Source organism: Dermacentor albipictus, unplaced genomic scaffold (genome assembly GCF_038994185.2).
Source record: "Dermacentor albipictus isolate Rhodes 1998 colony unplaced genomic scaffold, USDA_Dalb.pri_finalv2 scaffold_98, whole genome shotgun sequence".
NCBI classification, from domain to species: domain Eukaryota; kingdom Metazoa; phylum Arthropoda; class Arachnida; order Ixodida; family Ixodidae; genus Dermacentor; species Dermacentor albipictus.
In genome coordinates this window covers 27,272-54,850 of record NW_027225652.1, presented here as the reverse complement: position 1 = coordinate 54,850, position 27,579 = coordinate 27,272, and the positions used below count along the sequence as shown (strand labels likewise).

General features: G+C 45.7%; 1 protein-coding gene across 4 annotated transcripts in view; it reads right to left on the bottom strand.

Moving 5' to 3' along the window:
- The window catches only part of LOC139053363 (uncharacterized), a 200,738-nt gene that overhangs the window by 151,410 nt on the left and 21,749 nt on the right, over positions 1–27,579 (bottom strand). The window contains exons 5-9 of one of the 4 annotated variants that reach the window (XM_070530374.1): positions 24,753–24,950; positions 19,662–19,859; positions 14,579–14,776; positions 9,495–9,692; positions 1,728–1,925 (exon numbers count right to left, since the gene is read on the bottom strand). In XM_070530374.1, coding sequence (XP_070386475.1) covers positions 1,728–1,925; positions 9,495–9,692; positions 14,579–14,776; positions 19,662–19,859; positions 24,753–24,950 — 990 coding nt within the window. The remainder of the gene's footprint in view (positions 1–1,727; positions 1,926–9,494; positions 9,693–14,578; positions 14,777–19,661; positions 19,860–24,752; positions 24,951–27,579) is intronic. The other 3 variants (XM_070530375.1, XM_070530376.1, XM_070530377.1) reach the window with 3 other exon arrangements.

The window sequence follows — 27,579 nt, the reverse complement described above, 5'->3', positions numbered from 1 at the left end:
TTGAGGAAGACGGTAAGGGGACAATTGCTACAAAAAATGCCGCTAGCAAAAGGTTTGCGGTAAGAATGTGTGCGTGCTCTAAAGCCAGCATAGCTAGAATATTCGTCATGCAAAGGGCATTGGCTCAAAGCTGGCATTAATAATGGCAAGGATATGGCTCAACACTGGTTCTACGCTGGCAGCACGATGGCTGCTGCATTGGCATAACATTGGTCCAATCTTGGCTTTAACGCTGGTCCTACGATGGCTGCTGCATTGGCATAACGTTGGTCCAATCTTGGCTTTACCGCTGGTCCTACGCTGGCAGTACAATGGCTGCTGCAGTGGCATAACATTGGTCCGTCCAATCTTGGCTTTAACGCTGGGCCAGCATTGGATTGGGTTGCACATTGCCAATATGCCAACATTGGTCCAACATTGGTACCGATTTCTGCCAGCATTGGGCCATGGTTGGACCAATGCTGGTGTGCTGCCTGGGCACTGTATATATTTACTGAGATATTCAGGTCTGGTATTGTTACTCCTTGATTACACAATATTTCTACAAATGCTGGTGCTTCAACTGAATCAGATGCCTTCTACAACCATATAGATAGTCTGATTGTACACCGCAGATTTCTTAATTTCCTGATTGATAACTTGCACTTGATCCCAAGCCGAAAGCAAAAAAGGAGGGAAATATTTTCTAGCATATTTCCTCCAACTTTCATTAAACTGACAGTTATTTCATATCCTCCTGCCGCTTTCCTTGGGGACATATCCTGCATTTCCCTTAAACTTCATCGCCAGTTATGGAAGTAGCCTCTCTATCCTGCTCATCACTACTTTCCACTAAGGTTTCGAGACTGCTCGGGTGAAATTAGAGGCCAGTAACAATTATTTTGCAGCTTTTATAACAACACCGAAAATATAATTGGTATTACCAAGCTTGTCTTTCAAGTCATACATGTATCCTTCTCCCACAGTAAGTTTTATCTCACTGATTTTATGCTAGAACTTTTTTACTTCTCCCTCGATCTTTGCTACACAATAATTTCGAGTATCGCTGACTGTTTTGCTTGTGAGTACTCACATTTGAGCGACTTGTATGTTATCTCGTGAGTTATACACTTTCAAGATTTGTCCTTTCTTTAATAGGTCCTTCGTTACTTGCAACAGGCTACCAACTTTTTGCCTTGGTGCCTTAATCCCTCCCTTGCATTGCTCATTCGGAATTCCGAAAAGTAAGGGTTTGTCCCACTACCTCGATGTTATCTTTACGTTTCTGCTCTAAAACTGCATCGTTGGGAGCTACAGCCTGACGTCGTCTAATGTTACCCTTACTTCACCTATGTTTGACACACTGTTGAGTAACTTTGCTCTTTTCTTCCAACTTGATAACCATCCTAGACCTCACTCGCCTATCGTTATGGCCCTGTACCTTAGCTGACGATTCTGCGTTCTGTAATAAGTTCCGAATTCCAGAGAATGTGAACTCTGTTTGACTCGTTCTTTCTCCATTAGCGCTGTCGGAGATCGCGGAGTGAGGCTTTCCTCTTGCAGTGAACATAAAGATGTGCTGCACATGATAAAAGCTATTATATGCATCGGTGAAGGAGTAATAAAATGTTTAAGCATCTGAGTAAAAAACTTTCTTTCTTTGGCCTTCCCTTGTCTAGGGCTCTCGTAAATGCACTCAATGCTAAAAGTAGCAGCTGCGCAGGATACTTTGCGCAAGAACAACTTACGAGTTGGAGTGGCAGATGTTGATGGCGTGGGGCTGCTGGCAATGGCTGTGCTGGTGATTCCAATATTTGTCGATGGCGTGCTCATTGGTGGTGGTGGCGTGGGGACTGGTGCCGCTGGTATCGCAACTGAAATCGGAGGCTCAAAGGTGCTCAGGATAGGCGTTGCTTTACCTCCAGAAGGTGCCATCGGAGAAGTTTCTGTGGAAGCAGAAATTTTTTAGTCATTCGATGTCAGCATAGGGATTTTTGTATTAGCTTTTGCATGTGAAAGACTGCAAGGATCAGAATGCGCAATATTGTTTTTTTAGCCTCACCCAAGAAAATTCGCCGTTTTATCTAAGGCCTGCTAGTGAGTAAATATTGCTGAAACGAACACAATAACTTTAGGAAACTGAATAACAAAAGAAAGCTTGATTATCAATCAAGAACGCGCACCTGCAAAGGAAGTGCACAATACCAAGTGAAAAAATTCATCATCGTGTGCGGATAATTCAAGTACACCACGCAGCTTGTATGCGATAAAATGAAAACATGAAGCATTGTACATTGTCAGTACACGTAATATGGCAAATATGGCAATATGGTAAGTCACTAACCATCATGCTCTCTGCTGGCTCTCATCGCTAAATGATCCTACAGGCCGGCTTGGCCGATGGGCTTTGAGGCTACAAGAATTTTCATATTCCGTGGTCTACTAGTCTGGCCGCCTGCACCAAGACGCTGACAGCTTGTCGCGTTACCCTGTTCACGACCCCGACTTCTCAAATATTACCAGTGCTGCTTGCGTATTCTCTCTATCGCAGCTGCTTCATTTCCCCGACGAGCAACGTCGTGACGCCCACATCAGAGCACTCATCGACCATTTTGAACAATCTCCAGCCGATGGCACTCTACGCCTCTTCGTCCTCCGAGACGGTATTCTGTACCGTCGTAACCTTCATCCGGATGGCTCTGAGTTCCTACTTGTCATACCTAAACACCTCCGCTCAACCGTACTAGAAGTGCTTCACGACGCACCAACGGCAGCACCCCTCGGTGTAGCTTGAACCTATTACCCTGTACGTCACCGTTTTTTGTGGCCGGGTCTTCCCCGTTCCGTACGACGTTACGTCGCCGCTTGTGAACTTTGCAAACGACGCAAGAAGCCTTCGCAGCTCCCCACTGGTTACCTGCAGCCGCCCGACAACCCTTCCCAGCCCTTCCGGCGTGTCGGCTTAGACCTTCTCGACCGATTTCCGGAATCTACGTCAGGAAACAAGTGGGTTGCAGTCGCGGCGGACTACGCGACCCACTACGCCGTAACCCGCGCTCTTCCGACCAGTTGCGCAACCAGTTGTTACGGACTTCCTCCTGCATGATATCATTTTGATTCATGGTGCTCCGCGTCAATTGCTAACAGACCGTGACTGTACGTTCGTTCTTAGCCAAAGTCATTGACGACATCATGCGTGCCTGCTCAATAAAGCATAAATTTATCACCTCCTACAACCCTAAAACGAACGGTCTCAATGAGCGTTTGAACCAAACGCTTACTGACATGCTATCCAAACACGTTTCAGACGAACGCCACGACTGGGACCAGGCTCTACCTTACATTATCTTTGCGTACAGCTCTTCCCGTCTCGAAACTGCTGGCTTCTCACCTTTTTACCGCTTGTATGGCCTTGAACCGAAGCTACCACTGGACGCTGCTTCCGTCCTCCACAGTTTCAACTAGCGCTTATGCCCGTGACGTTATCGCCCATGCTGACCAAGCTCGCCAACTTGCGCGCGCTCGTCTATAATTCTCTCAAGGCAAACAAAAGCAACGCTACGACCCCCTTCACCGCGATGTCCACTTTGTGCGCGGCATCCTCGTCTTGCTTTGGTCACCATCGTGTAAAGTTGGCCTGTGTGAAAAACTGCTTTCCTGCTAACAGGCCCATATCGCGTGCTCCGCCACGTGACCGATGTCACCCGTGAAATTGTTCTAGCCACGCCCACTACGTCCTCCGCTGTGACAACCAATGTCATTGTCCACGTCGCCTGACTCAAATCCTACAACTCTCCTTGCGCCTTGGTTATTGAACAGCACCGTGATGGTGCTTTTGTGGCAGGGGTGTAGTATTACGATATCATCGAGCGAAGCTCAAGCGACGAGCCGCGGTGAGAACGACGACGAAGTGGGTCTCTGTCTTAGCGCGAGCGAGTGTCGGCCTGACGGTCTGGCTTCAGTGTAAATAGCCTGTATATGGCCTCTTTCATCTGTGTCTTCCCACACGTAACAATATATTCGAGGACACCCGGCCCAATATACACCTGTATGCTACTCGAAGACATCAAACCTACCGAATGGTTCCCGTTCGCGATAAGTAAACCAGAGAGGGGAACAAAGGGCCCAGATTTTTCTTATCTAGAACCAACAGAAGTAACCAGTAGAAAAAGCAATGGGAAGTATGGGGTAACTTATTAGTTCATTTTAATGGAAATATAGAAATGGTCATGGCAAACAAATGTACACGTCCTATAAAACATAACTTGTCGCTGGTGGGATCCAAAAGCACACACTCTGCAGTACGTAGGGGAGGAACGCCATGTAGTTATCGCATTACTTTGCCATGACATAAGTAGAGTCACATTGTTATGAGCTGCAAATTGTGCAGTCTTACAAGAAATGTGCCGTTAATGCAGCAACAACCGGCTCAACGCTCAGCCCTGAAGGAGCAAGGTAAGCGTGATCAGGAAGGGGCGAGTGGTCCAGCTTTTGTGTCTTTGTGCACAAGACTCCTGTGTGGTACGCTGGCTGATATCAACTTACGCCTGTAAATTTTACAATTTCATCACTTCACCTAATTTTCTACGTCCTCGATGGTGCTTCCCTCCCCATGGCAGCTATTATGTAGTTCTAATGGTCCCTCGGTTATCGGACCTACCAGTAACATCACCTGCCCAACTCCATTTTTTTTCTCCTACTATCGATTAGAATGTGGACCATCCCCATTTTCTCTCTTATCTACACTGCTGCCTGCCTGTCTCTTAATGTTACGTCAAACAATTTTCGTTTCGTTGCTCATTATACGGTCGTAATATTGCTCTCGAGCTTATATTCAACACCCTTGCATTTAAGGAGCAATGAAAAGAAAAATGTCAGGTGTCACATTACGAGACAGAAAAATTTGTGCAGACCAGAGAGCAAGCAGGAATAGCTGATTTTACAATTTTCTTTAGGAGAAAAAGTGCAGCCTGGCACGCCATGTAATGCTTAGGCCCGATAACCGACGGACCATTACAGTGACAAAATGGATTCCAGTGGAAAGGAAGCGGCGCCAGTGATGCAAAAATTACGTGTGGGTATGGAATTGCAAAACTTTCCGATGGAAGTTTTTCGCCATAGACGTTTTCAGCCGTATAAAAACACCAGCACAATGCAAGACTTGTGAACTCTTTTTGTACGACAGCCGCAAGCTCCCATTCAGAATGCGGTAATGACAGCTGTAATAAATCCAACCGTATTTGTATTCTCTCTTAAATTTTATTTTCTTGATCTGAATCCCCTGTGAGCAGGGGTGTGCGAATATTCGAAATTTCGAATACGAATCGAATATTTTCCTTATTCGAAGCGTATTCGATTCGAGAAATGCATATTCGGAAATTCCCGAATATTCGAAGATGGCCCAATAACGGTAGAAACGGCGAATATTTTGACAGGCGGAATAATTGAAAAAAGTAATGAACTATATGCTTGCTCCGCGTTCTCCTCAGAGCATGTTTATTCACTGAGAACTTCGCATGACCGGCTCATTATTTGTATGCTCTGACTCAGTCTATCTGCATGACGCCCGTGAGACACGATCAGTTTCAGTTTATTTTTACCAACCTTTATTCTATGGCTCTTTCATAACCATATATGATGTCCTTTAGGGCTCTGTAACTATATGCGATGAAATATGTACCCCCAAAGCGTTACCTGGACAATCTTTAGATGTTTGGAAATTAAAAAGAAATAAATATGTCCGAGGAGAACGTTGCATCGCCATCGACGACTCCCGCCTTGTGTTCCCGCTTTTCTCATGTAATCGCGGCTCTCTGCTACCTGCTGCGCTGCTTCTCGAGACAAACGCAAAACACGCTAACTTCGCCATTGCGCTATTTTCAACTATCTCAGTGCTGATACAGCCCTCGATCAGGGGTGTTCTCTAAGAATGGCATCAACTGCAGGTGACGAGCCACTGAGCAAGCATGAAAAGAAAGCCGGAAGAAGTCTCGTTTGGCGGCACTACACAAAGCTCTCGCCGTCGACAGCTCGGTGCAAGTCGTGCGAACATACTCTTGAAATACCAGCGGGAATGACCACTACTATTCAAAATCAGATGAAGCAGCACCCTTTGGTGATGGAAGAGGACCAAAAAGAGGCCACTGCAAATCCTCCATTGAAGAATCAACCGACACTGGATGACATACTTCAGCAGAGACAGCAGTCATTGTCTCAGAAGAAAGAAAACGCACTTCACCAGAATGTGGCAGCCATTCATTTCTTCACCATTTCTGCCACATCAATTCAAAGCACTGGTCGAAGCAGCTGTAGAGTCGTGCTACAGTCAGCCACCTCGAACAAAATTGTCGCGTGTGCTCGTCCCGCGCATGTACAACGACACAACAGCAAAGGTACGACACGAGCTGCTAAAAGTACATGAACATGGTACAAACACTCTCGCTATTAGGAGCGATATCTGGACGTCGCATGCCAGCGAGGGGTTTGTAAGCCTCACGTGTCATTTTCCTGCGGTGAAGTTCGACATGAAAAAGTTGACTTTGAACAAGCGACACATGCCGGAGAGCCACACGGCTGTGAACATAGCTGCGACATTGGAGCAGCTATGCACCGACTGGGAGATACCAATCGACTGCGTGAAGTACATCGTGACGAACAGTGGCCGCAATATCCATGCGGCCGCAATATCCGAGCGGCTGCAATATCCGAGCGGCTGCCAAGAGACTGCCTTAGCTCCAGCGAGCCTGCTTTGCGCACACTCTGCACCTAGTTATCAGCAATGAAATGTCGTGTACTCCGACAATCAACACACTCTGCAAGAAGGCTAAAGCGATTGTAGGGAACTGCAAGCATAGCCCTAGTGCACACAAAAGACTGACCGATCTGCAGACGTAGCTGAACAAAGACGTGCTCTATGCTGTGTAGGATGTTGACACAAGATGGAACAGTCAGTACCTCATCCTCTCAGGGCTCCTTGAAATCTAAGCGTCTATCAGACTTAAACTCACCTTTTCGGACTCGAGCTTAGATACCTTTAACTCTGCAAAGTGTTGAGATGCAGTGGAGTTTTTGGAGGCATCGAAGACCTTATTTGACGCAACTATGATCTTAAGTGCTGGAAAGTACCCCTCATTGTCCTGTCAAATTCCAATTATTTTTGGAATGCTGCATTGCCTCGAAGATTGCAAAGGCAACTCAGCGTTTGCTAACAATCTCGCAAAATCTGTCAAGACTCGTTTAGCTGAGTGAGAATTTGACGAAGTGGTCAACCTGTTTCTTGATCCAAGCTTCAAGTTCATCAGGCGTCTGGTTAGATTATCTGGCATTGCAACAAGGGAGCTCCGCGCAGCTCGCGTAGAACCCAGTGAGGACACTGCCATGTCAGGGTCGTGTCCTGGTGTCCAATGTATAGAACGCTTTTGACGGTCTAGTGATGAACAAGGAGAACGCACATTTGGTATCTGCCTCTCAGAGGGAAGTTACACACTATACGGAAAAGCATCTTCTCGAAAGGGGCAAGGATCCTTGTGAGTGGTAACAGTCCATTGGCCGCTTCACGTACTCGCCCACAAGTACTTCGCCATCGCTGCCACCTCAGTTCCAAGTGAAAGTCTTTTCTACCGTTTCAATTGTTGTCACAGTGCATACAGCGCGTTTACTTTGTGAACATGTTGAGCAGTTAGTTTTCCTTCATGATAATCACTAAAAAGTGCATTACTTGACTGAGAGCATTACCTGTCATTACCTGTGCGCATTATCTGTAATGAGTGTCTTTTTAACCTGTAGCAGCGTTGTAAAATGCAATATTTTTAACAAGTGCTATAAAGCTATTGTTACCACATTTTGCAACTTTTTAATACTACGTACGTGCATATACGATATTCGATTCGATTTTCGAAGACAGTTTTTCGCCTTATTCGTATTCGATTCGTATTCGAAAATTTCAATATTCGCACACCCCTACCTGTGAGCAATTACCATGTCTACTAAACACAATCCTTCTCTTCAGCATTTATCCTTCAAAAATTGTCTTACGCGTTCTTGGTTAAGGTCCTGAATAAAGAACGGGCCAATGTTATCTACAAACCGAAGGTTGTTGAGGCATTCTCCGTTATCCCTCACACCTCCGACAATCCAGTCTAATAGGTTGAATACTTCATCCAAGTACGTAGTGATTAGAATTTCAAACAGTGGGTTCTTATTTGACCACTTTCTTCATATGCAGTTTCTTTTCCTTTTCTATTCGAGAAAGAAGGTTGCGGTGAAAGCACTGTATATATTTTCTGAGATATTCACGTCTGGTATTGTTACTCCTTGATTACGCAATATTTCAATAAATGCTGGTGCTTCAACTGAATCAGATGCCTTCTACAACCATATAGATAGTCTGGTTGTACACGCAGATTTCTTAATTTCCTGATTGATAACTTGCACTTGACCCAAGCCGAAAGCAAGAAAGGAGGGAAATATGTTCTAGCATATTTCCTCCAACTTTCATTAAACTTACAGTTATTTTATTTCCTCCTGCCGCTTTCCTTGGGGACATATCCTGCATTTCCCTTAAACTTCATCGCCAGTTATGGAAGTAGCCTCTCTATCCTCTTCATCACTACTTTCCACTAAGGTTTCAAGGCTGCTCGGGTTAAATTAGAGGCCAGTAACAATTATTTTGCAGCTTTTATAACAACACCGAAAATATAATTGGTATTACCAAGCTTGTCTTTCAAGGCATACATGTATCCTTCTCCCATAGTAAGTTTTATCTCACTGATTTTATGCTAGAACTTTTTTACTTCTTCCTCGATCTTTCCTACATAATAATTTCGAAAATCGCTGGCTTTTTTGCTTGTGAGTTCTCACATTTGAGCGACTTTTATGTTATCTCGTGAGTTATACAATTTCAAGATTTGTCCTTTCTTTAATAGGTCCTTCGTTACTTGCAACAGGCTACCAACTATTTGCCTTGGTGCCTTAATCCCTCCCTTGCATTGCTCATTCGGAATTCTGAAAAGTAAGGGTTTGTCCCACTACCTCGATGTTATCTTGATGTTTCTGCTCTAAAACTGCATCGTTGGGAGCTACAGCCTGATGTCGTCTAATGTTACCCTTACTTAACCTATGTTTAACACAATGTTGAGTAACTTTGCCCTTTTCTTCCAACTTGATAACCATCCTAGACCTCACTCGCCTATCGTTATGGCCCTGTACCTTAGCTGACGATTCTGCGTTCTGTAATAGGTTCCGAATTCCAGAGAATGTGAAATCTGTTTGACTCGTTATTTCTCCATTAGCGCTGTCGGAGATCGCGGAGCGAGGCTTTCCTCTTGCAGTGAACATAAAGATGTGCTGCAAATGATAGAAGCAATGATATGCATCGGTGAAGGAGTAATATAGTGTTTCAGCATCTGAGTAAAAAATTTTATTTCTTTGGCCTTTCCCTTGTCTAGGGCTCTCGTAAATGCACTCAATGCTAAAAGTAGCAGCTGCGCACGATACTTTGCGCAAGAACAACTTACGAGTTGGAGTGGTAGATGTTGATGGCGTGGGGCTGCTGGCAATGGCTGTGCTGGTGATTCCAATAATTGTCGATGGCGTGCTCATTGGTGGTGGTGGCGGGGGGACTGGTGCCGCTGGTATCGCAACTGAAATCGGAGGCTCAAAGGTGCTCAGGATAGGCGTTGCTTTACCTTCAGAAGGTGTCATCGGAGAAGTTTCTGTGGAAGCAGAAATTTTTTAGTCATTCGATGTCAGCATAGGGATTATTCTATTAGCTTTTGCATGTGAAAGACTGCAAAGATCAAAATGCGCAATATAGTTTTTTTAGCCTCACCCAAGAAAATTCGCCGTTTTATCTAAGGCCTGCTAGTGAGTAAATATTGGAGAAACGAACTCAAAAAGTTTAGGAAACTGAATAGCAGAAGAAAGCTTGATTTTCAATCAAGAACGCGCACCTGCATAGGAAGTGGACAATATCAAGTGAAAAAATTCATCATCGTGTGCGGATAATTCAAGTACACCACGCAGCTTGTATGCTATAAAATGAAAACCTGAAGCATTGTGCATTGTCGGCACACGTAACATGGCAAATATGGCAATATGGCAAGTCACTAACCATCATGCTCTCTGCTGGCTCTCATCGCTATAAGATCCTACAGGCCGGCTTGGCCGATGGGCTTTGAGGCTACAAGAATTTTCATATTCTGTGGTCTACTAATCTGGCCGCCTGCACCAAGACGCTGACAGCTTGTCGCGTTACACTGTTCACGACCCCGACTTCTGAAATATTACCAGTGCTGCTTGCGTATTCTCTGTATCGCAGCTGCTTCATTTCCCCGACGAGCAACGTCGTGACGCCCACATAAGAGTACTCATCGATCATTTTGAACAATCTCCGGACGATGGCACTCTACGCCTCTTCGTCCTCCGAGACGGTACTCTGTACCGTCGCAACCTTAATCCGGATGGCTCTGAGTTCCTACTTGTCATACCTAAACACCTCCGCTCAACCGTACTAGAAGTGCTTCACGACGCCCCAACGGCAGCACCCCTCGGTGTAGCTTGAACCTATGACCCTGTACGCCACCGTTTTTTCTGGCTGGGCCTTGCCCGTTCCGTACGACGTTACGTCGCCGCTTGCGAACTTTGCCTACGACGCAAGAAGCCTTCGCAGCTCCCGGCTGGTTACCTGCAGCCGCCCGACATCCCTGCCCAGCCCTTCCGGCGTGTCGGCTTAGACCTTCTCGACCAATTTCCGGAATCTACATCAGGAAACAAGTGGGTTGCAGTCGCGGCGGACTACGCGACCCACTACGCCGTAACCCGCGCTCTTCCGACCAGTTACACAACTGATGTTACGGACTTCCTCCTGCAAGATATCATTTTGATTCATGGTGCTCCGCGTCAATTGCTAACAGACCGTGACCGTACGTTCGTTCTTAGCCAAAGTCATTGACGACATCATGCGTGCCTGCTCAATAAAGCATAAATTTATCACCTCCTACAACCCTAAAGCGAATGGCCTCACTGAGCGTTTGAACGAAACCCTTACTGACATGCCATCCAAACACGTTTCAGACGAACGCCACGACTAGGACCAGGCTCTACCTTACATTATCTTTGCGTACAACACTTCCCATCTCGAAACTGCTTGCTTCTCGCCTTTTTACCGCTTGTATGGCCGTGAAACGACGCTCCCACTGGACGCTGCTTCCGTCCACCACTGCTTCAACTAGGGCTTATGCCCGTGACGTTATCGCCCATGCTGACCAAGCTCGCCAACTTGCGCGCGCTCGTCTATAATTCTCGCAAGGCTAACAAAAGCAATGCTACAACCCCCGTCACCGCGATGTCCACTTTATGCCCGGCATCCTCGTCTTGTATTGGTCACCATCGCGTAAAGTTGGCCTGTGTGAAAAACTGCTGTCCTGCTACACAGGCCCATATCGCGTGCTCCACCACGTGACCGATGTCACCTGTGAAATTGTTCTAGCCACGCCCACTACGTCCTCCGCTGTGACAACCAATGTCATTGTCCACGTCGCCTCACTCAAATCGTACAACTCTCCTTGCGCCTTGGTTATTAAACAGCACCGTGTTGGTGCTTTTGCGGCCAGGGTGTAGTATTACGATATCATCGAGCGAAGCTCATGGGACGAGCCGCGGTGAGAACGACGACGAAGTGGGTCTCTGCACTTAGCGTGAGCGAGTGTCGGCCTGACGGTCTGGCTTCAGTGTAAATAGCCTGTATATGGCCTCTTTCACCTGTGTCTTCCCACACGTAACAGTATTTTGAGGACACCCGGCCCAATACACACCTGTATGCTACTCGAAGACATCAAACCTACCGAATGGTTCCCGTTCGCGATAAGTGAACCAGAGAGGGGAACAAAGGGCCCAGATTTTTGTTAGCTAGAACCATATGAAGTAACCAGTAGAAAAAGCAATGGGAAGCATGGGGTAACTTATTAGTTCATTTTAATGGAAATATAGAAATGGTCATGGCAAACAAATGTACACGTCCTATAAAACATAACTTGTCGCTGGTGGGATCCAAAACCACACACTCTGCAGTACGTAGGGGAGGAACGCCATGTAGTTATCGCATTACTTTGCCATGACATAAGTAGAGTCACATTGTTATGAGCTGCAAATTATGCAGTCTTACGAGAAATGTACCGTTCATCCAGCACCAACCAGCTCAACGCTCAGCCCTGAAGGAGCAAGGTATGCGTGATCAGGAGGGGGCGAGTGGTCCAGGTTTTGTGTCTTTGTGCACAAGACCCCTGTGTTGTACGCTACCTGATATCAAGTTAGGCCTGTGAAATTTACAATTTCATCACTTCACCCAAATTTCTACGTCCTCGACGGCGCTTCCCTCCCCATGGCAGCTATTATGTAGTTCCAATGGTCCCTCGGTTATCGGTCCTACCAGTAACATCGCCTGGCTAGCTCCATTTTTTTCTCCTAATATCGATTAGAATGTGGACGATCCCCATTTTCTCTCTTATCTACACTGCTGCCTGCCTGTCTCTTAATGTTACGTCAAACAATTTTTGTTTCATTGTTCATTATACGGTCGTAATTTTGCTCTCGAGCTTATATTCAACACCGTTGCATTTAGGGAGCAATGAAAAGAAAAATGTTAGGTGTCACATTACGAGACAGAAGAATTTGTGCAGATCAGAGAGCAAGCAGGAATAGCTGATTTAACAATTTTCTTTAGGAGAAAAAGTGCAGCCTGGCACGCCATGTATTGCTTAGGCCCGGTAACCGATGGACCATTACAGTGACAAAATGGATTCCAGTGGAAAGGAAGCGGCGCCAGTGATGCATAAAGTTAGGTGTGGGTATGGAATTGCAAAACTCTCCGATGGAAGTTTTTCGCCATAGACGTTTTCAGCCGTATAATAACACCAGCACAATGCAACACTTGTGAACTCTTTTTCTACGACAGTCGCAAGCTCCCATTCAGAATGCGGTAATGACAGCTGTATTAAATCGAACCGTATTTATATTCTCTCTTAAATTTTCTTTTCTTGATCTGAATCCCCTGTGAGCAATTACCAAGTCTACTAAACACAATCCTTCTCTTCAGCATTTATCCTTCAAAAATAGTTTTACGCGTTCTTGGTTAAGGTCCTCGACAAAGAACGGGCCAATGTTATCTAAAACCGAAGGTTGTTGAGGCATTCTCCGTTATTCCTCACACCTTCGACATTCCAGTCTAATAGGTTGAATACTTCATCCAAGTACTTAGTGATTAGAATTTCAAACAGTGCGTTCTTATTTGACCACTTTCTTCATAGGCAGTTTCTTTTCCGTTTCTATTCGAGAAACAAGGTTGCGGTGAAAGCACTGTATATATTTTCTGAGATATTCACGTCTGGTATTGTTACTCCTTGATTACGCACTATTTCTATAAATGCTGGTGCTTTAACTGAATCAGATGCCTTCGACAACCATATAGATAATCTAATTGTATACCGAAGATTTTTAATTTCCTGATTGATAACTTGCACTTGATCCGAAGCCGAAAGCAAAAAAGGAGGGAAATATTTTATAGCATATTTCCTCCAACTTTCATTAAACTTACAGTTATTTCATTTCCTCCTGCCGTTTTCCTTGGGGACATATCCTGCATTTCCCTTAAACTTCATCGCCAGTTATGGAAGTAGCCTTTCTATCCTCTTCACCACTACTTTTCACTAAGGTTTCAAGGCTGCTCGGTTTAAATTAGAGGCCAGTAACAATTATTTTGCAGCTTTATAACACCACCGAAAATATTATTGGCATTACCAAGCTTGTCTTTCAAGTCATACATGTATCCTTCTCCCAAAGTAAGTTTTATCTCACTGATTTTATGCTAGAACTTTTTTACTTCTTCCTCGACCTTTAATACACAATAATTTCGAATATCGCTGACTCTTTTGCTTGCGAGTACTCACATTTGAGCGACTTGTATGTTATCTCGTGAGTTATACACTTTCAAGATTTGTCCTTTCTTTAATAGGTCCTTCGTTACTTTCAACAGGCTACCAACTATTTGCCTTGGTGCCTTAATCCCTCCCTTGCATTGCTCATTCGGAATGCTGAAAAGTAAGGGTTTGTCCCACTACCTCGATGTTATCTTGACGTTTCTGCTCTAAAACTGCATCGTGGGGAGCTAGAGCCTGACGTCGTCTAATGTTACCCTTACTTCACCTATGTTTGACACACTGTTGAGTAACTTTGCTCTTTTCTTCCAACTTGATAACCATCCTAGACCTCACTCGCCTATCGTTATGGCCCTGTACCTTAGCTGACGATTCTGCGTTCTGTATTAAGTTCAGAATTCCAGAGAATGTGAAATCTGTTTGACTCATTATTTCTCCATTAGCGCTGTCGGAGATCGCGGAGCGAGGCTTTCCTCTTGCAGTGAACATAAAGATGTGCTGCAAATGATAGAAGCAATGATATGCATCGGTGAAGGAGTAATATAGTGTTTCAGCATCTGAGTAAAAAATTTTCTTTCTTTGGCCTTTCCCTTGTCTAGGGCTCTCGTAAATGCACTCGATGCTAAAAGTAGCAGCTGCACAGGATACTTTGCGCAAGAACAACTTACGAGTTGGAGTTGTAGATGTTGGTGGCGTGGGGCTGCTGGCAATGTCTGTGCTGGTGATTTCAATTATTGTCGATGGCGTGCTCATTGGTGGTGGTGGCGTGGGGACTGGTGCCGCTGGTATCGCAACTGAAATCGGAGGCTCAAAGGTGCTCAGGATAGGCGTTGCTTTACCTCCAGAAGGTGAGATCGGAGAAGTTTCTGTGGAAGCAGAACTTTTTTAGCCATTCGATGTCAGCATAGGGATTATTCTATTAGCTTTTGCATGTGAAAGACTGCAAAGATCAAAACGCGCAATATAGTTTTTTTAGGCTCACCCAAGAAAATTCGCCGTTTTATCTAAGGCCTGCTAGTGAGGAAATATTGCAGAAACGAACTCAAAAACTTTAGGAAACTGAATAACAAAAGAAAGCTTGATTTTCAATCAAGAACGCGCACCTGCATAGGAAGTGGACAATATCAAGTGAAAAAATCCATCATCGTGTGCGGATCATTCAAGTACACCACGCAGCTTGTATGCTATAAAATGAAAACCTGAAGCATTTTACATTGTCGGCACACGTAATATGGCATATATGGCAATATGGCAAGTCACTAACCATCATGCTCTCTGCTGGCTCTCATCGCTATGAGATCCTACAGGGCGGCTTGGCCGATGGGCTTTGAGGCTACAAGAATTTTCATATTCTGTGGTCTACTAGTCTGGCCGCCTGCACGAAGACGCTGACAGCTTGTCGCGTTACCCTGTTCACGACCGCGACTTCTCAAATATTACCAGTGCTGTTTGCGTATTCTCTGTATCGCAGCTGCTTCATTTCTTCGACGAGCAACGTCGTGATGCCCACATCAGAGTACCCATCGATCATTTTGAGCAATCTCCGGCCGATGGCACACTACGCCTCTTCGTCCTCCGAGACGGTACTCTGTACCGCCGTAACCTTAATCCGGATGGCTCTGAGTTCCTACTTGTCATACCTAAACACCTCCGCTCAACCGTACTAGAAGTGCTTCACGACGCCCCAACGGCAGCACCCCTCGGTGTAGCTTGAACCTATGACCCTGTACGTCACCGTTTTTTCTGGCTGGGCCTTGCCCGTTCCGTACCACGTTACGTCGCCGCTTGTGAACTTTGCCAACGACGCAAGAAGCCTTCGCAGCTCCCGGCTGGTTACCTGCAGCCGCCCGACATCCCTGCCCAGCCCTTCCGGCGTGTCGGCTTAGACCTTCTCGACTAATTTCCGGAATCTACATCAGGAAACAAGTGGGTTGCAGTCGCGGCGGACTACGCGACCCACTACGCCGCAACTCGCGCTCTTCCGACCAGTTACGCAACTGATGTTACGGACTTCCTCCTGCAAGATATCATTTTGATTCATGGTGCTCCGCGTCAATTGCTAACAGACCGTGACCGTACGTTCGTTCTTAGCCAAAGTCATTGACGATATCATGCGTGCCTGCTCAATAAAGCATAAATTTATCACCTCCTACAACCCTAAAGCGAATGGCCTCACTGAGCGTTTGAACCAAACCCTTACTGACATGCCATCCAAACACGTTTCAGACGAACGCCACGACCTGGACCAGGCTCTACCTTACATTATCTTTGCGTACAACACTTCCCATCTCGAAACTGCTTGCTTCTCGCCTTTTTACCGCTTGTATGGCCGTGAACCGACGCTCCCACTGGACGCTGCTTCCGTCCACCACTGCTTCAACTAGGGCTTATGCCCGTGACGTTATCGCCCATGCTGACCAAGCTCGCCAACTTGCGCGCGCTCGTCTATAATTCTCTCAAGGCTAACTAAAGCAACGCTACAACCCCCGTCACCGCGATGTCCACTTTGTGCCCGGCATCCTCGTCTTGTATTGGTCACCATCGCGTGAAGTTGGCCTGTGTGAAAAACTGCTGTCCTGCTACAGAGGCCCATATCGCGTGCTCCGCCACGTGACCGATGTCACCTGTGAAATTGTTCTAGCCACGCCCACTACGTCCTCCTCTGTGACAACCAATGTCATTGTCCACGTCGCCTGACCCAAATCCTACAACTCTTTTTGCGCCTTGGTTATTAAAGAGCACCGTGATGGTGCTTTTGCGGCCAGGGTGTAGTATTACGATATCATCGAGCGAAGCTCATGGGACGAGCCGCGGTGAGAACGACGACGAAGTGGGTCTCTGCCCTTAGCGTGAGCGAGTGTCGGCCTGACAGTCTGGCTTCAGTGTACATAGCCTGTATATGGCCTCTTTCGCCTGTGTCTTCCCACACGTAACAGTATTTTCGAGGACACCCGGCCCAATACACACCTGTATGCTACTCGAAGACATCAAACCTACCGAATGGTTCCCGATCGCGATAAGTAAACCAGAGAGGGGAACAAAGGGCCCAGATTTTTGTTAGCTAGAACCATCTGAAGTAACCAGTAGAAAAATCAATGGGAAGCATGGGGTAACTTATTAGTTCATTTTAATGGAAATATAGAAATGGTCATGGCAAACAAATGTACACGTCCTATAAAACATAACTTGTCGCTGGTGGGATCCAAAACCACACACTCTGCAGTACGTAGGGGAGGAATGCCATGTAGTTATCGCATTACTTTGCGATGACATAAGTAGAGTCACATTGTTATGAGCTGCAAATTGTGCAGTCTTACGAGAAATGTACCGTTGATCCAGCACCAGCCAGCTCAACGCTCAGCCCTGAAGGAGCAAGGTATGCGTGATCAGGAGGGGGCGAGTGGTCCAGCTTTTGTGTCTTTGTGCACAAGACCCCTGTGTTGTACGCTAGCTGATATCAAGTTACGCCTGTGAATTTTACAATTTCATCACTTCAACCAATTTTCTACGTCCTCGACGGCGCTTCCCTCTCCATGGCAGCTATTATGTAGTTCCAATGGTCCCTCGGTTATCGGTCCTACCAGTAACATCGCCTGCCTAGCTCCATTTTTTTTCTCCTAATATCGATTAGAATGTGGACGATCCCCATTTTCTCTCTTATCTACACTGCTGCCTGCCTGTCTCTTAATGTTACGTCAAACAATTTTTGTTTCATTGTTCATTATACGGTCGTACTATTGCTCTCGAGCTTATATTCAACACCGTTGCATTTAGGGAGCAATGAAAAGAAAAATGTTAGGTGTCACATTACGAGACAGAAAAATTTGTGCAGATCAGAGAGCAAGCAGGAATAGCTGATTTAACAATTTTCTTTAGGAGAGAAAGTGCAGCCTGGCACGCCATGTATTGCTTAGGCCCGGTAACCGATGGACCATTACAGTGACAAAATGGATTCCAGTGGAAAGGAAGCGGCGCCAGTGATGCATAAAGTTAGGTGTGGGTATGGAATTGCAAAACTCTCCGATGGAAGTTTTTCGCCATAGACGTTTTCAGCCGTATAATAACACCAGCACAATGCAACACTTGTGAACTCTTTTTCTACGACAGTCGCAAGATCCCATTCAGAATGCGGTAATGACAGCTGTATTAAATCGAACCGCATTTATATTCTCTCCTAAATTTTCTTTTCTTGATCTGAATCCCCTGTGAGCAATTACCATGTCTACTAAACACAATCCTTGTCTTCAGCATTTATTCTTCAAAAATAGTTTTACGCTTTCTTGGTTAAGGTCCTCAATAAAGAACGGGCCAATGTTATCTAAAACCGAAGGTTGTTGAGGCATTCTCCGTTATTCCTCACACCTCCGATATTCCAGTCTAATAGGTTGAATACTTCATCCAAGTACTTAGTGATTAGAATTTCAGACAGTGGGTTCTTATTTGACCACTTTCTTCATAGGCAGTTTCTTTTCCTTTTCTATTCGAGAAAGAAGGTTGCGGTGAAAACTGTATATATTTTCTGAGATATTCACGTCTGGTATTGTTACTCCTTGATTACGCACTATTTCTATAAATGCTGGTGCTTCAACTGAATCAGATGCCTTCGACAACCATATAGATAATCTAATTGTATACCGCAGATTTCTTAATTTCCTGATTGATAACTTGCACTTGATCCCAAGCCGAAAGCAAAAAAGGAGGGAAATATTTTCTAGCATATTTCCTCCATCTTTCATTACACTGACAGTTATTTCATTTCCTCCTGCCGCTTTCCTTGGGGACATATCCTGCATTCCCCTTAAACTTCATCGCCAGGTATGGAAGTAGCCTCTCTATCCTGTTCACCACTACTTTTCACTAAGGTTTCAAGGCTGCTCGGTTTAAATTAGAGGCCAGTAACAATTATTTTGCAGCTTTTATAACACCACCGAAAATATTATTGGCATTACCAAGCTTGTCCTTCAAGTCATACATGTATCCTTCTCCCAAAGTAAGTTTTATCTCACTGATTTTATGCTAGAACTTTTTTACTTCTTCCTCGACCTTTAATACAGAATAATTTCGAATATGGCTGACTCTCTTGCTTGTGAGTACTCACATTTGAGCGACTTGTATGTTATCTCGTGAGTTATACACTTTCAAGATTTGTCCTTTCTTTAATAGATCCTTCGTTACTTGCAATAGGCTACCAACTATTTGCCTTTGTGCCTTAAAACCTCCCTTGCATTGCTCATTCGGAATTCTGAAAAGTAAGGGTTTGTCCCACTACCTCGATGTTATCTTGATGTTTCTGCTCTAAAACTGCATGGTTGGGAGCTCCAGCCTGAAGTCGTCTAATGTTACCCTTCCTTCGTCTATGTTGGACACATTGTTGACTAACTTTGCCCTTTCTTCCAACTAGCTAACCATCCTAGACCTCACTAGGCTATGGTCATGGCCTTGTACCGTACCTGACGATTCTGCGTTATCTAATAAGTTCGGAATTCCAGAGAATGTGAAATCTGTTTGACCCATTATTTCTCCATTAGCGCTGTCGGAGATCGCGGAGCGAGGCATTCCTCCTGCAGTGAACATAAAGATGTGCTGCACATGATAAAACTATTATATGCATCGGCGAAGGAATAATTTATTGTTTAGGCATCTGAGCAAAATATTTTATTTCTTTGGCCTTCCTTTGTCTAGGGCTCTTGGAAATGCATTCGATCCTAAAAGTAGCTTCTACGCAAGACGGTTTGCGCAAGAACAACTTACGAGCTCTAGTGGTAGTTGTTGAGGGCGTGGGGCTGCTTTCAATGGCTGTGCTGGTGATTTTAATAGTTCTCGTTAGCCTGCTCATTGGTGGTGGTGGCGTGAGGACTGGTGCCGTTGGTGTCGGAACTGAACTCGGAGGCTCAAATGTGCTCTGGACAGGTGTTGCTCCAGCTCCAGAAGGCGTCATCGGAGAAGGTTCTGTGGAAACAGAAATTTTTTTGTCATTCGATGTCAGCGTTGGGATTATTCTATTAGCTTTTGCATGTGAAAGACTGCAAAGTGGAAAATGCGCAATATAGTTTTGTCAGCCTCACCGAAGAAAACTCGCCGTTTGAACTAAGGCCTGCTAATGAGTAAATATTGCTGAAACAAACTCAAAAACTTTAGGAAAATGAATAACAAAAGAGAGCTTGGTTTTCCATCAAGAACGCGCACCTGCATAGGAAGTGGCCAATGTCGGGTGAAAAAATTCATCATCGTGTGCGGATAACTCAAGTACACCACGCAGCTTGAATGAGATAAAATGAAAACATGAAGCATTGTGCTTTGTCGCCACATGTAATATGGCAAATATGGCAATATGGCAAGTCGCTAACCATCATGCTCTCTGCTGGCTCTCATCGCTAAGAGATCGTACAGGCCGGCTTGGTCGATGGGCTTTGAGCCTGCAACAATTTTCATATTCCGTGGTCTACAAGTCTGGCCGCCTGCACCAAGACGCTGAGAGCTTGTCGCGTTACCCTGGTCACGACCCCGACTTCTCAAATATTACCAGTGCTGCTTGCGTATTCTCTGTATCGCAGCTGCTTCATTTCGCCGACGAGCAACGTCGTGACGTCCACGTCAGAGCACTCACTCATCGACCGTTTTGAACACTCTCCAGCCGATGCCACTCTACGCCTCTTCGTCCTCCGAGACGGTATTTTGTACCGTCGTAACCTTCATCCAGATGGCTCTGAGTTGCTAATTGTCATACCTAAACACCTCCGCTCAACCGTTCTAGAAGTGCTTCACGACCTCCCAACGGCAGCACACCTCGGTGTATCTCTAACCTATGACCCTGTACGTCACCGTTTTTTCTGGCCGGGCCTTGCCCGTTCCGTACGACGTTACGTCGCCACTTGTGAACTTTGCTAACGACGCAAGAAGCCTTCGCAGATCCCCGCTGGTTACCTGCAGCCGCCCGACATCCCTGCCCAGCCCTTCCGGTGTGTCGGCTTAGACCTTCTCGACCAATTTCCGGAATCTACGTCAGGAAACAAGTGGGTTGCAGTCGCGGCGGACTACGCGACCCACTACGCTGTAACACGCGCTCTTCCGACCAGTTGCGCAACTGATGTTACGGCCTTCCTCCTGCATGATATCATTTTGATTCATGGTGCTCCGCGTCAATTGCTAACAGACCGTGACTGTACGTTCGTTCTTAGCCAAAGTCATTGACGGCATCATGCGTGCCTGCTCATTAAAGCATAAATTTATCACCTCCTACAACCCTAAAACGAACGGTCTCACTGAGCGTTTGAACCAAACGCTTACTGACATGCTATCCAAACACGTTTCAGACAAACGCCACGACTGGGACCAGGCTCTACTTTACATTATCTTTGCGTACAACTCTTCCCGTCTCGAAACTGCTGGCTTCTCACCTTTTTACCACTTGTGTGGCCCTGAACCGACGCTACCACTGGGCGCTGCTTCCGTCCACCACAGCTTGAACTAGCGCTTATGACCGTGACGTTATCGCCCATGCTGACCAAGCTCGCCAACTTGCGCGCGCTCGTCTATAATTCTCTCAAGGCAAACAAAAGTAACGCTATGACCCCCTTCACCACGATGTCCACTTTGTGCCCGGCATCCTCGTCTTGCTTTGGTCACCATCGCGTAAAGTTGGCCTGTGTGAAAAACTGCTGTCCTGCTACACAGGCCCATATCGCGTGCTCCGCCACGTGACCGATGTCACCTGTGAAATTGTTCTAGCCACGCCCACTACGTCCTCCCCTGTGACAACCAATGTCATTGTCCACGTCGCCTGACCCAAATCCTACAACTCTTTTTGCGCCTTGGTTATTAAAGAGCACCGTGATGGTGCTTTTGCGGCCAGGGTGTAGTATTACGATATCATCGAGCGAAGCTCATGGGACGAGCCGCGGTGAGAACGACGACGAAGTGGGTCTCTGCCCTTAGCGCGAGCGAGTGTCGGCCTGACGGTCTGGCTTCAGTGTAAATAGCCCGTATATGGCCTCTTTCATCTGTGTCTTCCCACACGTAACAATATTTTCGAGGACACCCGGCCCAATACACACCTGTATGCTACTCGAAGACATCAAACCTACCGAATGGTTCCAGTTCGCGATACGTACACGAGAGAGGGGAACAAAGAGCCCAGATTTTTGTTAGCTAGAACCATCTGAAGTAACCAGTCGAAAAAGCAATGGGAAGTATGGGGTAACATATTAGTTCATTTTAATGGAAATATAGAAATGGTCATGGCAAACAAATGTACACGTCCTCTAAAACATAACTTGTCGCTGGTGGGATCCAAAACTACACACTCTGCATTACGTAGGGGAGGAACGCCATGTAGTTATCCCATTACAGTGCCCTGATATAAGTAGAGTCACGTTGTTATGAGCTGCAAATTGTGCAGTCTTACGAGAAATGTACCGTTAATGCAGCACCAACCAGCTCAACGCCCAGCCCTGAAGGAGCAAGGTAGGCGTGATAAGGAGGGGGCGAGTGGTCCAGCTTTTGTGTCTTTGTGTACAAGACCCCTGTGTTGTACGCTAGCTGATATCAACTTACCCCTGTAAATTTTACAATTTCATCACTTCACCTAATTTTCTACGCCCTCAATGGCGCTTCCCTCCCCATGACAGCTATTATGTAGTTCTAATGGTCCCTCGGTTATCGGACCTACCAGTAACATCGCCTGCCTAGCTCCATTTTTTTCTCCTAATATCGATTAGAATGTGGACCATCGCCATTTTCTCTCTTATCTACACTGCTGCCTGCCTGTCTCTTAATGTTACGTCAAACAATTTTCGTTTCATTGTTCATTACACGGTCGTAATATTGCTCTCGAGCTTATATTCAACACCCTTGCATTTAGGGAGCAACGAAAAGAAAAATGTTAGGTGTCACATTACGAGACAGAAAAAATTGTGCATATCAGAGAGCAAACAGGAATAGCTGATTTTACAATTTTCTTTAGGAGAAAAAGTGCAGCCTGGCACGCCATGTAATGCTTAGGCCCGATAACCGACGGACCATTACAGTGACAAAATGGATTCCAGTGGAAAGGAAGCGGCGCCAGTGATGCGTTAAGTTAGGTGTGAGTATGAAATTGCAAAACTTTCCGATGGAAGTTTTTCGCCATAGACGTTTTCAGCCGTATAATAACACCAGCACAATGCAACACTTGTGAACTCTTTTTCTACGACAGTCGCAAGATCCCATTCAGAATGCGGTAATGACAGCTGTAATAAATCCAACCGTATTTATATTCTCTCTTAAATTTTCTTTTCTTGATCTGAATCCCCTGTGAGCAATTACCATGTCTACTAAAATCAATCCTTCTCTTCAGCATTTATCCTTCAAAAATTGTCTTACGCGTTCTTGGTTAAGGTCCTCAATAAAGAACGGGCCAATGTTATCTACAAACCGAAGGTTGTTGAGGCATTCTCCGTTATTCCTCACACCTCCGACATTCCAGTCTAATAGGTTCAATACTTCATCCAAGTACTTAGTGATTAGAATTTCAAACAGCGGGTTCTTATTTGACCACTTTCTTCATAGGCAGTTTCTTTTCCTTTTCTCTTCGAGAAAGAAGGTTGCGGTGAAAGCACTGTATATATTTTCTGAGATATTCATGTCTGGTATTGTTACTCCTTGATTACGCAATATTTCTATAAATGCTGGTGCTTCAACTGAGTCAGATGCCTTCTACAACCATATAGATAGTCTGATTGTACACCGCAGATTTCTTAATTTCCTGATTGATAACTTGCACTTGATCCCAAGCCGAAAGCAAAAAAGGAGGGAAATATTTTCTAGCATATTTCCTCCATCTTTCATTACACTGACAGTTATTTCATTTCCTCCTGCCGCTTTCCTTGGGGACATATCCTGCATTCCCCTTAAACTTCATCGCCAGGTATGGAAGTAGCCTCTCTATCCTGTTCACCACTACTTTTCACTAAGGTTTCAAGGCTGCTCGGTTTAAATTAGAGGCCAGTAACAATTATTTTGCAGCTTTTATAACACCACCGAAAATATTATTGGCATTACCAAGCTTGTCCTTCAAGTCATACATGTATCCTTCTCCCAAAGTAAGTTTTATCTCACTGATTTTATGCTAGAACTTTTTTACTTCTTCCTCGATCTATCCTACACAATAATTTCGAATATCGCTGACTCTTTTGCTTGTGAGTACTCACATTTGTGCGACTTGTATGTTATCTCGTGAGTTATACACTTTCAAGATTTGTCCTTTCTTTAATAGGTCCTTCATTACTTCCAACAGGCTACCAACTATTTGCCTTGGTGCCTTAATCCCTCCCTTGCATTGCTCACTCGGAATTCTGAAAAGTAAGGGTTCGTCCCACTACCTCGATGTTATCGTGATGTTTCTGCTCTAAAACTGCATCGTGGGGAGCTACAGCCTGACGTCGTCTAATGTTACCCTTACTTCACCTATGTTTGACACATTGTTGAGTAACTTTGCCCTTTTCTTCCAACTTGATAACCATCCTTGACCTCACTCGCCTATCGTTATGGCCCTGTACCTTAGCTCACGATTCTGCGTTCTGTAATAAGTTCCGAATCCCAGAGAATGTGAAATCTGTTTGACTCGTTATTTCTCCATTAGCGCTGTCGGAGATAGCGGAACGAGGCTTTCCTCTTGCAGTGAACATAAAGATGTGCTGCATATGATAGACGCAATTATATGCATCGGTGAAGGAGTAATATAATGTTTAAGCATCTGAGTAAAAAAGTTTCTTTCTTTGGCCTTCCCTTGTCTAGGGCTCTCGTAAATGCACTCAATGCTAAAATTATCAGCTGCGCAGGATACTTTGCGCAAGAACAACTTACGATTTGCAGTGGCAGATGTTGATGGCGTGGGGCTGCTGGCAATGGCTGTGCTGGTGATTCCAATAATTGTCGATGGCGTGCTCATTGGTGGTGGTGGCGTGGGGACTGGTGCCGCTGGTATCGCAACTGAAATCGGAGGCTCAAAGGTGCTCAGGATAGGCGTTGCTTTACCTCCAGAAGGTGTCATCGGAGAAGTTTCTGTGGAAGCAGAAATTTTTTAGTCATTCGATGTCAGCATAGGGATTATTCTATTAGCTTTTGCATCTGAAAGACTGCAAGGATCAAAATGCGTAATATAGTTTTTTTTAGCCTCACCCAAGAAAATTCGCCGTTTTATCTAAGGCCTGCTAGTGAGTAAATATTGCTGAAACGAACTCAAAAACTTTAGGAAACTGAATAACAAAAGAAAGCTTGATTTTCAATCAAGAACGCACAGCTGCATAGGAAGTGCACAATATCAAGCGAAAAAATTCATCATCGTGTGCGTTAATTCAAGTACACCACGCAGCTTGTATGCGATAAAATGAAAACATGAAGCATTGTACATTGTCTGCACACGTAATATGGTAAATATGGCAATATGGCAAGTCACTAACCATCATGCTCTCTGCTGGCTCTCATCGCTAAAAGATCCTACAGGCCGACTTGGCCGATGGGCTTTGAGGCTACAAGAATTTTCATATTCCGTGGTCTACTAGTCTGGCCGCCTGCACCAAGACGCTGACAGCTTGTCGCGTTACCCTGTTCACGACCCCGACTTCTCATATATTACCAGTGCTCCTTGCGTATTCTCTCTATCGCAGCTGCTTCATTTCCCCGACGAGCAACGTCGTGACGCCCACATCAGAGCACTAATCGACCATTTTGAACAATCTCCGGCCGATGGCACTCTACGCCTCTTCGTCCTCCGAGACGGTACTCTGTAGCGTCGTAACCTTCATCCGGATGGCTCTGAGTTCCTACTTGTCATACCTAAATCCCTCCGCTCAACCGTACTAGAAGTGCTTCACGACGCCCCAACGGCAGCACCCCTCGGTGTAGCTTGAACCTATGACCCTGTACGTCACCGTTTTTTCTGGCCGGGCCTTGCCCGTTCCGTACGACGTTACGTCGCCGCTTGTGAACTTTGCCAACGACGCAAGAAGCATTCGCTGCTCCCCGCTGGTTACCTGCAGCCACCCGACATCCCTGCCCAGCCCTTCCGGCCTGTCGGATTAGACCTTCTCGACCAATTTCCGGAATCTACGTCAGGAAACAAGCGGGTTGCAGTCGCGGCGGACTGCGCGACCCACTACGCCGTAACCCGCGCTCTTCCGACCAGTTGCGCAACTGATGTTACGGACTTCCTCCTGCATGATATCATTTTGATTCATGGTACTCCGCGTCAATTATAACAGACCGTGACTGTACGTTCGTTCTTAGCCAAAGTCATTGACGACATCATGCGTGCCTGCTCAATAAAGCATAAATTTATCACCTCCTACAACCCTAAAACGAACGGTCTCACTGAGCGTTTGAACCAAACGCTTACTTACATGCTATCCAAACACGTTTCAGACGAACGCCACGACTGGGACCAGGCCCTACCTTACATTACCTTTGCGTACAACTCTTCCCGTCTCGAAACTGCTGGCTTCACACCTTTTTACCGCTTGTATGGCCGTGAACCGAAGCTACCACTGGACGGTGCTTCCGTCCACCACAGCTTCCACTAGCGCTTATGCACGTGAAGTTATCGCCCATGCTGACCAAGCTCGCCAACTTGCGCGCGCTCGTCTATAATTCTCTCAAGGCAAACAAAAGCAACGCTACGACCCCCTTCACCGCGATGTCCTCTTTGTGCCCGGCATCCTCGCCTTGCTTTGGTCACCATCGCGTAAAGTTGGCCTGTGTGAAAAACTACTTTCCTGCTACACAGGCCCATATCGCGTGCTCCGCAATGTGACCGATGTCACCTGTGAAATTGTTCTAGCCATGCCCACTACGTCCTCCGCTGTGACAACCAATGTCATTGTCCACGTCGCCTGACTCAAATCCTACAACTCTCCTTGCGCCTTGGTTATTAAACAGCACCGTGATGGTGCTTTTGCGGCAGGGGTGTAGTACTACGATATCATCGAGCGAAGCTCAAGGGACGAGCCGCGGTGAGATTGACGACGAAGTGGGTCTCTGCCCTTAGCGCGAGCGAGTGTCGGCCTGACGGTCTGGCTTCAGTGTAAATAGCCTGTATATGGCCTCTTTCATCTGTGTCTTCCGACACGTAACAATATTTTCGAGGACACCCGGCCCAATACACACCTGTATGCTACTCGAAGACATCAAACCTACCGAATGGTTCCCGTTCGCGATAAGTAAACCAGAGAGGGGAACAAAGGGCCCAGATTTTTAATAGCTAGAACCATCTGAAGTAACCAGCAGAAAAAGCTTTGGGAAGTATGGGGTAACGTATTAGTTCATTTCAATGGAAATATAGAAATGGTCATGGCAAACAAATGTACACGTCCTCTAACACATAACTTGTCGCTGGTGGGATCCAAAACTACACACTCTGCAGTACGTAGGGTAGGAACGCTATGTAGTTATCGCATTACAGTGCCCTGACCTAAGTAGAGTCACATTGTTATGAGCTGCAAATTGTGCAGTCTTACGAGAAATGTACCGTTAATGCAGCACCAACCAGCTCAACGCCCAGCCCTGAAGGAGCAAGGTATGCGTGATAAGGAGGGGGCGAGTGGTCCAGCTTTTGTGTCTTTGTGTACAAGACCCCTGTGTTGTACGTAAACTGATATCAACTTACGCCCGTAAATTTTACAATTTCATCACTTCA